The following is a 16,942-nucleotide window of genomic DNA, read 5'->3' on the forward strand; positions in this document are numbered from 1 at the left end:
GACGAAACGTACCTATCATTGATGACAAAAGTGCGTACAATCGACTAAGTATTCATTTTATAATGTTATATGTAATACAAACACAAACGTCTACCAATCGCCATACTGATAGGTATTATTATTATTATTAAACTGATCTTACACGACGTGCAGCATTGCCGTAACATTGTAACAAATTAAATAATACCAATAGATTTACTCTGTCTTAAAATGTTATACAATTTTAATAATAATTACTTATTAGAACGTATGCTGTTAAAAAAAAAAAAAATCCTACCTAGAAATTTTTATCTCTTTTTACATCGTTTAACCACCTTATGGCATACATTTGGGAAAATACTTGCATAATGTTCCTCAACATCAGTAACGTAATTTGGAATTGGTTCTGGGGTGGGATTGGGATATAAGTTTATACTATCGTTCTAGTGGGGTTATGCCTTCCACACCCCTCTTGATCATTAAATCTCATAGATCACAATACTATATTAGTTTATTATTATTAATTAAGTGAGTTAAATGGTATAATAATGATTTTCAAAGACAATAAAGTAAACAATTAAATTAAATTAAATATATTATTTTTTATAAATTATAATATCAAGTCAATTTTTCTTTTTGTTATTTTTCGCAAAAAGAAGCGTCTTTCTAGTGATATATCCCAATATCCCTCCCATATTATTATTCTAAGCCACTGCTCAACACCATAAAAAGAAACTAATGATCAAATTTCATACTTATATTTTCAACGGTTTATGAATTAGTGAGTCAGAATATTATTATCTTATTTACATATAACTATCTTGAACTTCTATTAAAATTTGAATGAATAAAAAAAATCTTAACATTCCTATAGATAATGTAATCAGTAAAAATAACAAAAAAAATAAATAGTTCAAAAAAAAAATCCCCCGAAAACATGGTTTGAACTTTAGACATTAAAATATATGGAAGTGGCACTGCGCTAACAAGTTAACTAGATTATGATATTTTTGTGGCTATTAAAAATTTAGACTCGGTGGTTTGAGTTGTTTATTGATCGATATATACATTTTAAAACCCTTTTCACCCCTTTAACGAACGAATTTTGAAAATCTTTTCTTGGTTGGATTACATACCATGAAACAAAACTACAGATAAAATGTCATCCTCATAACTTCAACGATTCCAGCTAGGTAATGATGAATCAAACAGCCTATATAAATATACTATATAGATTAATAAAATTTAACAAACTGATTCAGACTGAGTGATTTAATACAAAATATAGTTACTTATAACATAATATCATAATTCCTTTTATCAATATATTACCTAATTATTATAATAATTTTACTATCTCTTCGAAATAGAAAATTTTTCTTTTTTTTTTAAACACTCATGTACCTACTTAAAATAGCGAGTGACGACCGTTGCATTTATCGACCAGATACTATAAACAAAACCTAAAAATGGGCTAGTTTTGCAACATTTTCTCAAAATTCTTTGACATATAATATAAATTTGACATAAACAGTTATTTTTTCGGCTTTTTGACAAAAAAGTCTTCAATAAAAAAACGAACAACGTCTGATATTATTATAAGTTTAACATTTTAGCATAGATGTAATATTTTAAAACATATTATAAAAAAAAACTCTTTATAGGTACCAATAGGCTTTAAGTTACACATTTCATTTTGTATTTTGATCAAATATTATATAGGTATAATTAAATATTTTCCAAAGTAAAATAAACTAGTAAATACTTTAAAAGAAAAGATTAATTTAATATTTAAATTTAATTAAATATTTCATTTTCAGTAGGTTATTTTGATATTTTTAAATGTTTGAAATGTTTGAAATGTATTAATATATTGTTATAGTTGATTACTATTATTTATTTAGAATATGGTTATTTTCAACAAAATTCTTTCAATATAAGTTTTATTTTTTATTTAATAACTGCTTTTATTATATAGATTTTGACCTGTCGTGAATTACTGCTGGATTATAGTGAACTAAACTTAATCTTAACGTGGAAATCAAATAATAATATAATTATTATTATTTAATAAATTATTATAAAATAAATATGGAAAACCTAAATTATAACTTGTTGGTCTCTCTGATTTATAATTTTAATTTTAATACCAATATAATGTTTATGAATATTTCATACAAATATTCATGATTTTGTGTATTGATATTAAACAAAATATATAAATAATATATGGTTTTTAGAATAAAGCATGCCCATAGTGATATTTGAAATACAGACAAATTTTAAGGTTACAATTTGTGGTTAAAATGTTTTAACCATTAATAAGAGTAAATCATTATGACGAATTTATTAAATGTAACCCGTGTATGATTATACGAACAAAAATCGCCCTTGTTAATAAACTTAACGCGTATGAACATTTGAAGGATTGTTATTTAATAGCAAGTGACCGGTTCAACAGGTGTAGCATGATGCAATTGATGCAAACATATATTTACTATACTACCTATATATTTTGTACCAACAACCTATCCTACCTACTTCCGCATAACTACAATAGGTTATTTTGTAAAAACTAAATAATAAATTGTAAAAAAACCCAACCTATAAGGTTACATTTTTATTTTTTTTTTATTCATTTTAGATTCTGAGTGAAGCAATAAATTAGATGTAGTTGTGTAGTTTGTATTTTAGAGAGGTCAATATTTACAATTACTAGTATTTTTTTTTAATAATCGGGAAAACAAAATTAATGAAAACTGGTATTTTTTTTATGCAAAACCAATATTTGACAACATAAATATTAATTTTTTGGTGTAATTTAAAAAATAATAATCATAAATACTTAAAAATTTCTCACAAATATTTCTAAAATATTTTTTTATACCTATTAAACTATTGAATCTTTTTAAACATTCATAGATATTTGAAATTTTATATTTAAAAAATTTTAATTGTTTTTTTTTTTTTTGATATAAACTTCGCTAAAAATTTGGTTGCATCCGAAAACTGCACATTTTTGATTTTTACTCTCACTGTTGATAGATAAAAAACGCACACTTTTTAACAAACAATATTATTTAGATAAGATTATATGATACATTTAAATAATCATGTTAACACGTTTTATGACTTATGTCACTACTCGTTATTAGTTGGTCTTGTGTATGACTATATTATAATATAGTGGTTAAAACGTAAGAAATATTTTGCATTTTTATTTATATATTTTGAATTGGGTACAAAGGATTTTAAAACTTATTATTGATAGATTAAAGGGGGCAAGTGTTTTTTACTTGACAATTATTTCAAGTACAAAAAATATAAAGTGGATATTTTTTAAAATTTGAATACTCGTATATAGGCAATTTTTTTTGTTTAAATATTATAAATTATAAAGTATACATAAGCATACGCCATACATATTAAAATGTTTGTTATTTTGTACATAGATCTCTTTGGGGTCGAAATAAAAAAATGTGAGATTTTAGGATACAATAATAATTTTACAAATTGTGCGGTTATAATTTTTTTAATGAGTACGATTTTAACTTACCAAAAGTGTGAGTTTTTGTCCTGTATTTTATCTGAAGTGTGCAATTTTAGAAGGCTACAAAAAAATTATTAGTTAGGTAAAAATGCTTGAAAAATGAATACATATACTAATGAATACTCCTCATAATTTGTTCATTTATCAATTAAAAGATCTTGCAAATTAATAAACACAAATCTCCATATTTTTATAGAAGCGTTAATATTTAGAATTTCAATGAAATTTGTAAACATTTTTAAATAGTTTTTTAAATCTATAATTTAAAAATGTTATAAAATTTTTTTTTTATAATTTATTCGACCTATAATTAAAAATGTCTATTTCAATAATTTTTTTAAGAGATTTTAAGGCTCAAATTGTTAATGTTTCGTGTTTATTTTAAAGGTATCTATTTCTATTCAAACAATTTATGATGTTTAGTTATAGTTAAAAACGAATAACTGATATGCACTTAAAAATTTTTGAATTTTACTACTTCTCCCTTCAGACTATAATTTAATATAAATTATAAAATATTGCACTCTAAAACTACACCACATTGCCCACACTAGTTTTAGCATTGTGTGTAAAAACTAAAAAGGCAATCTTATATACCAACACAGTGCACATGCGCTTCAGACGTTTTTATTCAAAACGATTATAAATTATAATACATACATTTTTTATAATGTTATTTTTTTGACTAATTTAATTTTAGAATGAATGCTACTTCATAATTTTATTTAAATTGACTGGGTACACAGGGGGGGGAGCAAACGATGGGAATCATATTGCACACAAGGATGCAATGAAGTGCCACATTTTATGTCTTTGCTGTTCTTGCTATCATATAATATAATTGGTGTAATAATAATGACAATAATAATAATAATAATAATAATAATAATAATTCAATGTTTATAAGTAACCAGGGTAACCACCTTTTAACGCATTTTCGTCACGTTTTTCGATTCTGTGTGCCAAAGCAAAGACATAAAATGTCAAAACTTATACGTTCATATGGAATGTAAATTTGTCATATATTTATTAAATACGTCACATAAAATACCTAGATATTTTGCTTTTTAGAATGGATGATGTTCCAAACCCTTTTTTAAAAGTAATATAAATATTTAATATATTAGTAAATATTATTATGAAGGGACACTGAGACACGATTTTGGTAAAATCATTTTTTGTAGGTAGGTATACATTAATAAATTTTTTGGTCAAAATACAAAATATTACATTAAAATTAAACTTTTACGATTAATTTGATTTGTTGAATTTTGAAAACATATTTCGAATAAATGTACTGCAAATTATTAATTTAACATTTTATTTCATTTGACATTTTTGTCAATATTATATATAATATTTATGAACAAAATTTACAGAGTTACATTGATTATTAGTATTTTACATCACATTTGACGAATCATTGATAAATTGAAAATTGTTTATTACAATAATAATCGTCGCTTATTGGGCTCACATTAGTACAATATAATTATATTATTTTTTTATACATGCACTGCTAAATAAAACCAAAGTAGTCAATAGGGTTCCTCCGGATTTTTAGAAAATGACTAAGAGTGCTGTGAATCAAAAAAGGTTGAGAGAATCTGTTTTAGTGGTTTCTAGCGTGTAAAAATAAGTGAAGCTTTTTATAGCTACTGATCTTTACGTAATAATAATCACTTATTGCTACTAATAGTATTAACTGTATTAAATCCAAAAAAAAAATTGGGCATATTTTCGAACCCCGATGAAATTATAGAAAATAATTATTACCTAACCTAAGTTTTGTTTTATAAATTTAAAACAAGTCCACTCCAGTAAAAATAAGTTGAAACTAGTTTGAACACCGCGCTTACCAGTAACGTTCTGTCATCACTGGCTTTCTCTTCGTTAACTGCAATAATTACAGTTAGAGCGCAATATCCTTACAAACTCGTCATAAAACAACTAGTATGTATGAACTAAAGAAAGATACGATAAATAGGTGTATAATATATATTATATTATAATATGTATCTGCCTACGAGCTATATTCATCATAACGATAGAAAATACATATTATACATTAATTACCTATAAAATGTATAACGTAATTTTCGTCATAAATTAATTTTTCCTTCAGTGATTTCACATTTTATAAATGTAAAAATATTTAATAATTACCTATAAGAAATATATTTTAAATGATAATAAAACGTTTACCTAACAAGGCTCTAAATAAGTTAGTTTCGAATGAATAGTGAGTACAATGCATTCGAGACTCGACGGACGAAGGTATTTATTAATTTAATATTAGGTGTGTCTCGATTTCGGGGCTTGTGGATGCCGCCTTCGGCGCCTTCGAGGGAGTCAGGTGAAAATTGTTTTATCGGGAATTCAGTCGGAAATTGTAATCGGGTGTTTAGAAAAGAAATCATACACTAAAAAAGTAGGAAAAGTACTGAACTACTGAAGTCGAGTAAATAAATACGAAAAATGGTAATTGAGTGTCTATCTATCAGTCCTAAACCGGTGTAATACCGTCCCCCGTTGCATGCCCGATTCTGTTTGTATTGATATAAAAAATGTATTTAGCGAAAATGGTATCTAGTTGAATGTCTAGCTATCAGTCATTATATTATGATGTAAATCGATGTCTGACAGTGCAATCCATAACTATCATACCTCCTAACGTCGAAGTTCAGGTGTTATTTTTTATATGTAAGAAACTATAAAATATATATTATATTTTTAATAATTAAGTTAAACATGAATATTTTTAATTTATAAAACATAAATCAAATGTCATAGAAATTGAAACTATTTTGTGTGCTTTTCAATGCGTGTATCTACAAATTACAGTACATTTGCAATGTAATGTACATAATTCATCAAAGTTATTAAAAATATTTTCCCCTGCATGACATCAAATATTTCAAAATATAAAAACAAAAAAATACAAAAATAATTTATTTAATCTAATAATTATATCCAATTACAAAATACACTGTGTTAATTTTTCAAAACTATGTTTCAATTAAAATATATTATAATGATATACATTATACATCCTAGTAAACGAATACAGTATCACAGTACAGTGCGATGTAAACGCTCTTGTGCTCTTTAACACGACCAATGGTCGAAGACATGTTTAAAAAAATACCACGATATATTATAATGTAATAAACTGAATCAAAAACAGAGTATTGTACATCGGTAAATGAATAATATGATTCAAAACTGAAATCTAAAAATTTTCAAAGTTATTAAAAATGTACTCCCTTATGCGTTATAGTACCTACTGTAATTACTTTGTATGTAATCGTAATGATATGTTATTAAAAAATCTTAGACGTGTTTGTTTATCGATATAAGAGAAAGAAATATCTTTAACTTTTAACAATCAAATGAAAAAATGAAAAAAAAATGCAAAAAATAAAAAAATATCGGGCGGCCGTGCTATCAGAGCGCCGTCGTCGAATCGATGGTGAAACACCGCCGGACCCGGGATTTGAACCTGTATATCCATCCTAGTATGCAAACCTAACGCCTAAACCTATCTACTACAGTTTGAGTTGCAAACTGATGCCGAATCTCGAGCACTTAAACCATTTCTGTGCTGTGACAAATTTTGCGTTTAGCTCTGTTTTACTAAATAATTCTTATTAATTGACTAGGTATTTAATGTGTATTTGTCAACAATAACCATTTAATGTGGACTGTTGCATAAATATTACATAACAATATAACCAATATAACATATTTAGTATAATAAACGTACTTATTACATAGTACATACTACTCAGTGCCGTAACTAGAGGTTGGCGACATGGGCGCAGTAATGTAAGGGGCGCATTTGAGTTAAATAAAAATTTGTAACTTGGTTTTAAGATTCGATTATTTAAAAAATATGGTAGTATTTTGATTAACACGTAAAAATTAAAAAATGTTATATTATTATATTCATATAAAAATTATTGATAGGTACGTGTGAAATAAAACAAAAATAAGCGCCAAAATAAAATTCACCAAGGGCGCCACAGAGGGTAGTTACGGCACTGATACTACTATACAATGTAGATACACTATTTAATTGTTTCAAATTCATTCAAAATATTAATGCTCATACTGATCTATATAAATATATAGCACCGTCTCTTAACATGTAGTCAAGTATTTAAATTAAAGTTGTAGAATTATACTCAATAATCTATACTTAATATAAATCAAACACAGAAGTACTATTGGTGAAATATACTTGAGTTTACCAAATTTACCTCCTTACATGACGTTAAATACTTGAATGTTGCATAAATATAAAAGAAAATTATCCCAACATTGACAGCAGAATTAATGTTTAATAGCATTTGCATTATTAAATCATAAAATGTTATTCATAATACATTAGATAACAATTCGTTATTAAATATTTAATTTATCATAAATTAAGTGCAGATGATTCCATTATGATATAGAATCCTGTAGGATTGTACTTAAATATCAACACTAAGCTATTTAAAAAAATCCATTGTAACGATCGAAATTCTAGTATCATTATTTATATAAAACATTATGCGATAACGCTCTCCGTCCCGCGGTCCCCTCTATCACCGCTCAAAGGCAATACCGAGATCCACACACACACACTGTCACATATTATGTCTACTGTCTAGTACCCGTACTAACCTAGTAGGCCGACACTAATTCAATTAACATTTAATTAACGGCAGATATTTATGTAAAGTACACCGGCCAAATATATTATTATAACACTTATGTAACTCTTACATAACGCTTTCCGGTGTATAACCCGCCCGGCAACGGCCATTATTTTCTTTACTCTATTTTCTTCGCTCCACTAGACAACATGCCTGAGTAAGAAAATCATAAAATCACCGAGTGCGTCTCCGAGACGGCACTCAATGGCACTTACAAAAATGGTAATGTATTTTTATTATTTTATTTACATACACCCACACCTTGGCCGGTGATTTACTATTATTATTATTTATATATTATATACCTATTACTTATTATTCTATACGCCGGTAACCGATCATCGGAGCCGTGCTTGAATTGGCATACAGTCCAATTTCATGTTAATATGATCTATCATTTGTTTGTATTTGTTTTGTTCGGTGACCTTCAGTTGCGGCCAAGTTTTATGCCCTATGGCTTTTCTTGGCCATAAATTAAAATTTTATTTTTTTTTTCAAGTAAATAATTAACATTAAAAAATCAATCCCCATAACCATGTCTTAATTTTTTCCCTTTTCCAATTTCTTTATTTTTTCGATATACAAAATCCCGCATGCTCCGATTTCCGAATCTCGGCTATGGGTTGGCGACCGATATCAGCCTCGTCAATGTACCCTCCACGCCGAATCTGGGTATGACATCGTGCAAGTTGTTACATCATTATTGATAAAAAAAAAATTTATATTTAATAGTGTTTGCATTTTAGTGTTTGCTTGATTCAAATAAATAATATAATTATATATCTATATCGACTCATGAATAGTGTAGTAAATATATTATAGAAAACTATAAAGTATATAAATTGTATTTTTAAATAACTAAGTAATAATTCAATATTTTTTATTTGTTTTACATAAATTCAATCTCAGAAATGTTTTATTTATTTAGTGTTAATTTACTCACTAATCTAATTTGCATACAATAAAAAAAGAAATATATCTCAATACCCAACGTTGACAGCCGAATTAATGTTTAAAAGCATTTGCATTATTTGATATGCAAAAACACACAATGTGTTTGACATGTTGTCAATATAGGTACAGGAAGACCACAATTATTTAAATAGGTACCTATTTAATTCATCATAAATTAAGTAGGTACAGATAACTCTTTTAAGATTTATACATTTATTTAATATATTTAAATCATATAAATTCAACAACAAAATACACTGTTTTCGTTTCTCAAATCAACGTACACTTGAAATACTCACCAATTCATATCATATTTACACAAATTAAAGGTTAAAACAATTAATTCGTATAGCAATAATAAAAATTCGAAAAGTCTAAACTATCTTTCATGAAAATTTGAGGAGAAAGTTTTTTATTTATGGAGTCGATTGATTCTTCAATGATGAGGGGTCTGTCGGTATCCAAACCGATTAAATCATTTTCGTTTTGAATTAGAGGTTCAAAGCGGTTAAATTATTTTTGTTTTTGTATAAAAATGCTTTTGGAAGTAGAGGTTCTAGTACAGATGTTGGATGAAGATCTTGACAGCTTTTTTTTTTGTTTGATTTAATCTATTTATTACATAAAATATATAAAATAACATAATAAACAAAGCGATTTATCCACCTTCTAAATGCTAAGCTTATGTTGAAGGTAAAAAACGACAATTTACTTACAAAGTAATTTAAACTATATAAATACAAAATAAAATTAAACTAGAATAATACAAATAGACAAACTAACTGCTTGTAAACATATTATAAATTATCTTAAGTACAATATTAACCAGTTATTAATAGTGATTTTAACATTTTCTGTTTGTTGATTATATTCTTTATAATACAAAACAGACATTGAATTAAAGTAGGTAGGACCCAGGGAGTCCACGAATTTCGACCAAAAATTTTTTTTAAATATATCACTTTAACATCGTATGCTAAATGTTCCTTTTTTTTGTTTTTTCATTATTTTTAGTTCTCTTAATAGCTTTATTTAAGCAGATTCATTTTTCAGCCGTCACTTGCATAACTGTTAAAATTATTACCTTGAGTGATGCGTTCAGGATTATTTATGGAATTATTTTTAGAATTCGCAGAAATTGTTAGATGAGCAGCTTGTATAGTGCTAGATATTTTATTCGGATTTTGATTTTGTACATTTAGATTATTTTGTTAATATGGTACAAACTGTATGCAAGGAAATGACGACATCTTTTAGAAAGGAAAACTTCACGGGACGTCGAACAACGTTAAAAATATATGCTAATATAATGCTAATGCGATAACGTAGACAAACGCAGTTAATGAATGCAAGCAAAGTCTGTCAAAGATACAATATTTTGTAAGACCAGAAGGGAAAATATTACAGGAACAGTTTAAATTAGTCCATTTCAGTTCCCCCCCCCCACTTTCAAAATTTGAATTTCTGATAAAACCAAACGTTTGTGCATAGATGTGTAAAAAATCCATTCGTTTGTGCACAAACACTTAAAGCGCTGGACCAAAAACTTATTGGGGGGTTTTGAAATGAACGTACTTAAATTATGTATTTAGATTAAATATATTTATATTATATAAAACATAAGCAATACATATTATTATATACTAACTTTTACATAATCGGTTGCGACGAACGAGAAAGATGACGAATTTAGTGGAGTAAAATAAAAAGATGTGTATCGTGCACAATAACCATTGATTATAAATACAATACACAATACAATTTTATTTATAATCAATGACAGTACGAACCGGAAATGAAAATAAAATTTAACACACTTATTTTATAAAATAATTTACAAACTACTCATAAGCTTAATCTTGTTTTTTTTTCTTTGATAATATATACTATTATCTATCAAAAATTGTTCATCCAGTATTCTTAAAGTTTTTTATATGTAGGTCTTCTATCTCTCTGTTGAATAGTCACAGGATAACCATTAGCACTTCGCATTAATAAATCTGTTTTTAATTTAATATCATTCAATTTTATATTTGTGTGCACACTATAGTTTCGCAAAAACGTTGATAATAAAACTTTCATTGACAGCATAGCATATTTGGATCCTGTCATTTAAATAATTTAAATACACGTACATTAGATACATTGGAAGTTTATACTATTTTTTCGTTGATATATAAACTATATAAGGTATAACTTATAAGATATAAGCAATAATGTTTTACTTTACCTAAACAACCTCTTGGACCACCACTGAACGCTATAAAACTATATTTATGGCGTTTATTAACATTTTCAGCGTCGAAATTATCCGGGTTATACGACCATGGATTTGGATACAATTCAGGAATGTGGTGCGTACATATTGGAGATAAAACACATATTGTTCCTTTTGGCAGCGTGTGATTACCAGAATCTAAACTCAAAATGTACCAACTGTATCGTATAATTTATTATAGTATAGAACTATAGAATATTTAATATTTACTTACAAATTTTAACATCACCTTGGAGTTGTCTGAAAAAAATCGGTCCTATAGGGTATAATCGAAGTGTTTCCCTTATACATTGATCGAGATAAACTAGTTTAGTAGTATCTTCAATAGTTATTGTTTGATTACCATCACCTAAAACTTCAAAAATTTCATCGTAAACCTTGTCCTATAATATTAAAAAGTAACAATCAGTAAAATAATTTATTGATATGGTCAAAGATTGAGATAATATACGAAAATCAAATATATTTATTTCCTTCTGAACATGAAATTCATAATACATTGAAATTTATGACATTGCCAAAAACCCACCCAAAAAATATTATTCTATAATTTACAATGATTTAATAAAAAGTAATGTATGTATAATAATAATAAACCATACTATTTAAATGTTTTAAATATTATAATTCGCAAGCACTTACTTGAATTTCTGGATGGATAGCTAACATCAATAGACAAAAGCAGACTGTGATAGTACTAGTTTCACTACCCTGTAATTTATTTATCAATTATATTTATAAATTGTCTACACTCATTGCTACTTTTATTTACACTTACACCAATCATCATAGTCACAACTTCATCTCTAATTTCTTCATCAGAAAAGTTTGCACTAGCTTCATTCAAATCCAATAACGTATCCAAAAAAACTTTTAAACGCCTTTCTGAAATATAATTAAAATTATCAATTAAACACTATATTTTATTTTATATCACTCACTGTCACCATTGTTGGCATCTATATCGTTATTTTTATTTTGCATTTTTCTTTGTGTATATGTTTCTTTCATTTCTCTGATCACCTAAAATAGTAAAAAATAGTTTATTAAGATAATATATTAATACTAAAAATAAAATCTATTTATTTTATACTGAGTGATTTTTAGATTCCAGTCCCATTGAGAGTATTAGAAACGTTGCTAATGAAATTTTTCTAACCTTAGAAGAGAAAAACTACTTCTACTATAATGTGCCAGAACCAGCAGAAACATAAACAACCCAGCCAAAAGTCTAAGTAATAAATACATATATACAAAGCCGAAAAAGAAAATATAAAAATAAACAATATTTTAGAATGAAAACCATATAATTTCCCTCCATGGAACACAACATTCAATGTTAACCTTACTCTTACAGAATTCAAAAAAGAAAACACAATACCTTCCATATATAAAAGCATGCTCAAAAACCTATTACAGGAGCATCTAAACAGCGTGTACATAATATATACTAACGCCTCCAAAATTAACGAAGGAGTCGGCCTCGCAATAACAATAAAAATCAAACAATATTGTACAAACGTTCACCTCAAGCCTCAATACTTACAGCAGAAGCGATGGCAGTATACATAACAGTAAAATATATCCACACAAAATACGCAAACCACCAAACAAAATGTATAATACTCAGTGACTCACTCTTTAACCTAATCGCCATAACAAATACACATAACCAACCAGATATCATAAAGCTCATCCTAGAAGAAAGTTTCCTTGCAGAAAAATAAAATAAACATATCCATTTTGTATGAATTCCGGAACACATAAGCATTCCCAAAAATAAAATGGTTGATCGAGAAGCTCAAAATGCAATAGTCTCTACATCAACTGCAACCATAAATTCTATTACAGTCACAGACGCAAAGAACGAAATTAATCTACACTAAAATAATAAATGGCACTCTCACTGGTGTAAACTTAACATAAAACTCAATAAAATAAAAAATAATATAAACACGTGGAAAAATCCCAAACTCAAAAGAAAATAATAAACCGACTCTGAATTGGACACATACACCTAACGCACAGCTACTTAATGAGCAAAGACAAACCTCCACTATGTGACTCGTGGAGCGTTCATTTAACCATCAACCACATCATCACCGAAGGTAACAAATACAACTAGTATCGAAACCAATTACACATATCCAAACAAATCTGTCAAGCACTTGGACCAAACACACAGGACGAAAAAAACTTAATGTTATTCTTAAAAAAAAAAACAGAATTGTATAATTTGATTTAATATTAAAAAAAAGAAATGTAAATACTAACAAAGTAACTTTACAAAAATTCTTATATTAATGGCATAGTTGTCGATGTATCTTAGACCAATAAAAAAAAAAAAAGAATTATAATTCTGAACCAAGTAATGAATGTATTGATTTTACATTAATGTGTGTCTTTTTTGGGTGTCTGTGTACTGCATAATTTGTCAAAATAATATTTCAATTTGAAATTGAATATTCTTGGTGCATTATAGAAGTCAAAAGTAAACATTTCCTAACAGTTTTCAAAAAAATTGAGAAAATAAAAATTAAGTGATGGAAAAACGGGAATTTTTACGCAAAACCAGTTTTCAACCAAATTGATTTTTTTTAATGGTTGTAAGTTGTGACTCAAAAACTAATTACTGTAAATACTTTAAATTTTCACCAAATGTAACACTAATTTTAATATTTATGTACAGTTAAATTTTCAATATTTTGGCTTTTTTGAGTAATTTATAGATAACTGAAATTTGTGTCGATAAGAAAGTTTTAGCTGCCCAAAATAACTTGAAAATTTAATACAAAATTCCTCATAAGTTATTTTTACGAGTATAGTGATTCAAAAATTATAAGAATACACGGGCACATTTTTTTTTTATTAGCGTTTGAGGTTCTTATATTTACAAAATTTTGTCGAAATTTAGAATATTTGTAAATTATTTTCAAGAAATAATTTATAAAAATGTTGGTATAAGTAGCTAAGAGTTGAAAATTGAATACAAGATTTCCCATAATTTGGCTTACAATAATTATAAAAAGAACATAAAATCATCTCCGTTCACAATCATTCTTCGTTTACAATGATACCTATCTTTGGATTTAAATTTAATACATCTATTATAGTGACCTATTCTACAGCAGATCGTTACTCAGTCGATATATTTTTTTATAAATGAACACTCAATTTCAAAAAGCATACATAGAGTTTTTCATATTTTTAGGTAGGTACATATATTCTTACGACGTTTTACAATTTTCATTTTTTTTCACATTTATATTTAGTAGTAAAAAAACTATAAACTTTTGATTTTCAAATTCCAACTTATATTAATAATTGTGTAAAGATTTTTTTTCATGGATTTCACGTTAAAATCACGCAGTGTATGCTAAGTTATTAAATTACCTGATTTGGAAGTTTGTGCAACGTTTTGTAGATATTTTGTAGCCCTATAAGTTTTCTATAAATTGAAAATGTTATATCAGGATACAACCATGGTTTTAAAACTCTGTAGGAATCTAATTCCGATACCCTAAAGATAAATATATATATAATAAAATATATTCTTTGTATTTTATACATTTCATTATATTACTTTATTAATGCTTCAGCAAACTCAGACTCTTTATTTGATTGAGAGTCAAGATTGTAACCCATTGCGGTTTCTTAGAATTATAAAATATTACATGAATACGTAGTGAATACAATTTAGATACCAACAAAGCTACATATTTTAGATATTTAAATACTTACGACAAATTATATCAAGATTAGTTTTCATAATGTAGTCCGAAAGATCAAATGGTTGTGTTTTACCTAATTCCTTCTTTAAATTTTCAATGAGAATTCGGCTTTTCTCGTTAAAAACAGGAAAAAACTGATCAAGAAGATTGGCGTTGAAGACGGGAGCAATAAGACGACGGTGTTGTCGCCATTTATGAACTATAAACATTTTTAAAATTATTATAGTGAAAAAGGTAGATTATTGTGTGAGTGTTAAATTATAAGTAATAATTGATAATGATGTATAACTAATGTAAAAATTTCTGTTTTTCTTGATTCTTTGTTTATTTTTCCAAATCGTAAAATAATTACATGAGACCTTCTATTTTAAAATTTTCCTAAACCACTTTCCTTTTAATGTAGACAATTAAAGCTTAATTTTTTTTCTCACGTCATTACATTTTATGAAAATGATTTTATTTTGTTATGGTTATTTTTTTAGAGCAATTTATTAATAAAATATCAATAAATTATGGAAGGCATGAAAAAATGGCATGTAAATGATCAAAGATTATACTATTTTACACTGACCTGGAGCTGAAAACAAGCCTTCACCTACAGTATTCTTAAAGAAATTGTAAAACTTGGATTTATCCAAGGCTTTGGAACTGTTTAATATTATCTGAAACAAATTAGGTTTTAAATACTAGGTAGCTATTGAAGTTCTGTCATGTTTTGACGGTCTAGAAGTAATTTATCGAGTAAATTGTAAATCAAATTTCACATATATATTCATTTGCTTATTCCCACACGTTTATTCAATTCGTTAAAATAAGACTTGTTGGCTATTTTGATTAAAATAATTACTTGTAGGTCTTCTGGCTTGCCTATGGTTACGGCAAAATATGGACCTAACCACAATTTATGTGGTTCAGGACCATACACTTCGAACAATTTTATTATATTCTCAATGATCTCTAAAAAAGCAAAACAAGAGTTTTATATTACTAATATTATTATCTTTAATATTTTTGAACTGTTATTGTTTTTCTTACGTTGTGGTGTACCTAAAATCTCAAGCAAAAAGCCAATAATCGGGTATGACGGCGGTCCAGTCATTTTCGATGCTACTTTTTCGAATGGTCTTTGTTTCCATTTGAAATAACACCATAATACCACAATAAAAGAAAGAACTACATAAACAGTCCACTCGGTAATTGTTATTTGAAGTCCACCCGCTGAATGTTTAGAAGTTCCGTAAAAATCTTGAGACACTTCCATATTAAAAACTTTGCAAACATAAAACTCATTAGAAATTTTAAGACAATTTTGAGAACAAGTTACAAGTAGTATTGCAATTTTTAGGTACACCGGCAGTTTCATTTAGTGTAATCGTTTAAATTTCTAAGATGAATATTATAATAAATATAAAAAAATTGGATCAAATGTTTATCTTATGTGTACATGTTTTATAATTTTTTATATATATAGTAAGTTTACTAAATTTTCAGTTTATTTGTGTGAGTTTCATAGTAAAAAATACATTGTGTCTATAAAGTTATCATCTATTTGGCTAGCTAAAAATAGTAAATATGACTTACCGGTTTTTATGCGAACTAATGTATATACTCAGTTATGGATATCAATAAGGCGAAAATCGTAGATTTTTAATTTTTAGTTGATACGAAAAGGACAACTAAAAGGTGATTTAGAAAGGTGAGCCTGTGAACTACTATTTTTGGATTTAACTAATAGGAGCACCTAAAT

General features: G+C 26.8%; 1 protein-coding gene and 1 long non-coding RNA gene across 5 annotated transcripts; one reads left to right on the top strand and one right to left on the bottom strand.

Annotated features, from left to right (window-relative positions):
* The first annotated feature begins 8,258 nt into the window (after positions 1-8,258).
* On the top strand, positions 8,259-13,836 carry LOC114131821 (uncharacterized). 2 transcript variants are annotated; one of them, XR_007603570.1, is made up of 4 exons: positions 8,259-8,454; positions 11,486-11,540; positions 12,572-12,699; positions 12,759-13,836. It is a non-coding gene; the product is annotated as an uncharacterized LOC114131821 (long non-coding RNA). The 2 variants fall into 2 exon arrangements; XR_007603571.1 differs by having other exon boundaries at positions 8,260-8,454; positions 12,822-13,836.
* On the bottom strand, positions 10,767-16,564 carry LOC114131820 (cytochrome P450 4C1-like). Of its 3 annotated transcripts, none has more exons than XM_050198663.1 (12): positions 16,243-16,564; positions 16,043-16,152; positions 15,767-15,857; positions 15,206-15,394; positions 15,048-15,117; positions 14,858-14,984; positions 12,406-12,487; positions 12,243-12,349; positions 12,107-12,175; positions 11,679-11,847; positions 11,417-11,602; positions 10,767-11,291 (listed from the first exon to the last, which is right to left on the bottom strand). In XM_050198663.1, exons 1-12 carry the CDS (start codon positions 16,556-16,558, stop codon positions 11,107-11,109), a joined length of 1,701 nt encoding a protein of 566 aa, XP_050054620.1. In that variant the 5' UTR covers positions 16,559-16,564; the 3' UTR covers positions 10,767-11,106. The 3 variants fall into 3 exon arrangements, with proteins under 3 accessions (XP_050054620.1, XP_050054619.1, XP_027852928.2); XM_050198662.1 differs by having other exon boundaries at positions 12,412-12,487; positions 16,231-16,564; XM_027997127.2 differs by having other exon boundaries at positions 16,231-16,564.
* Positions 16,565-16,942: the final 378 nt, after the last annotated feature.

The sequence above is a fragment of the Aphis gossypii genome, chromosome 1 (genome assembly GCF_020184175.1).
Source record: "Aphis gossypii isolate Hap1 chromosome 1, ASM2018417v2, whole genome shotgun sequence".
In the NCBI taxonomy this organism is placed as follows: domain Eukaryota; kingdom Metazoa; phylum Arthropoda; class Insecta; order Hemiptera; family Aphididae; genus Aphis; species Aphis gossypii.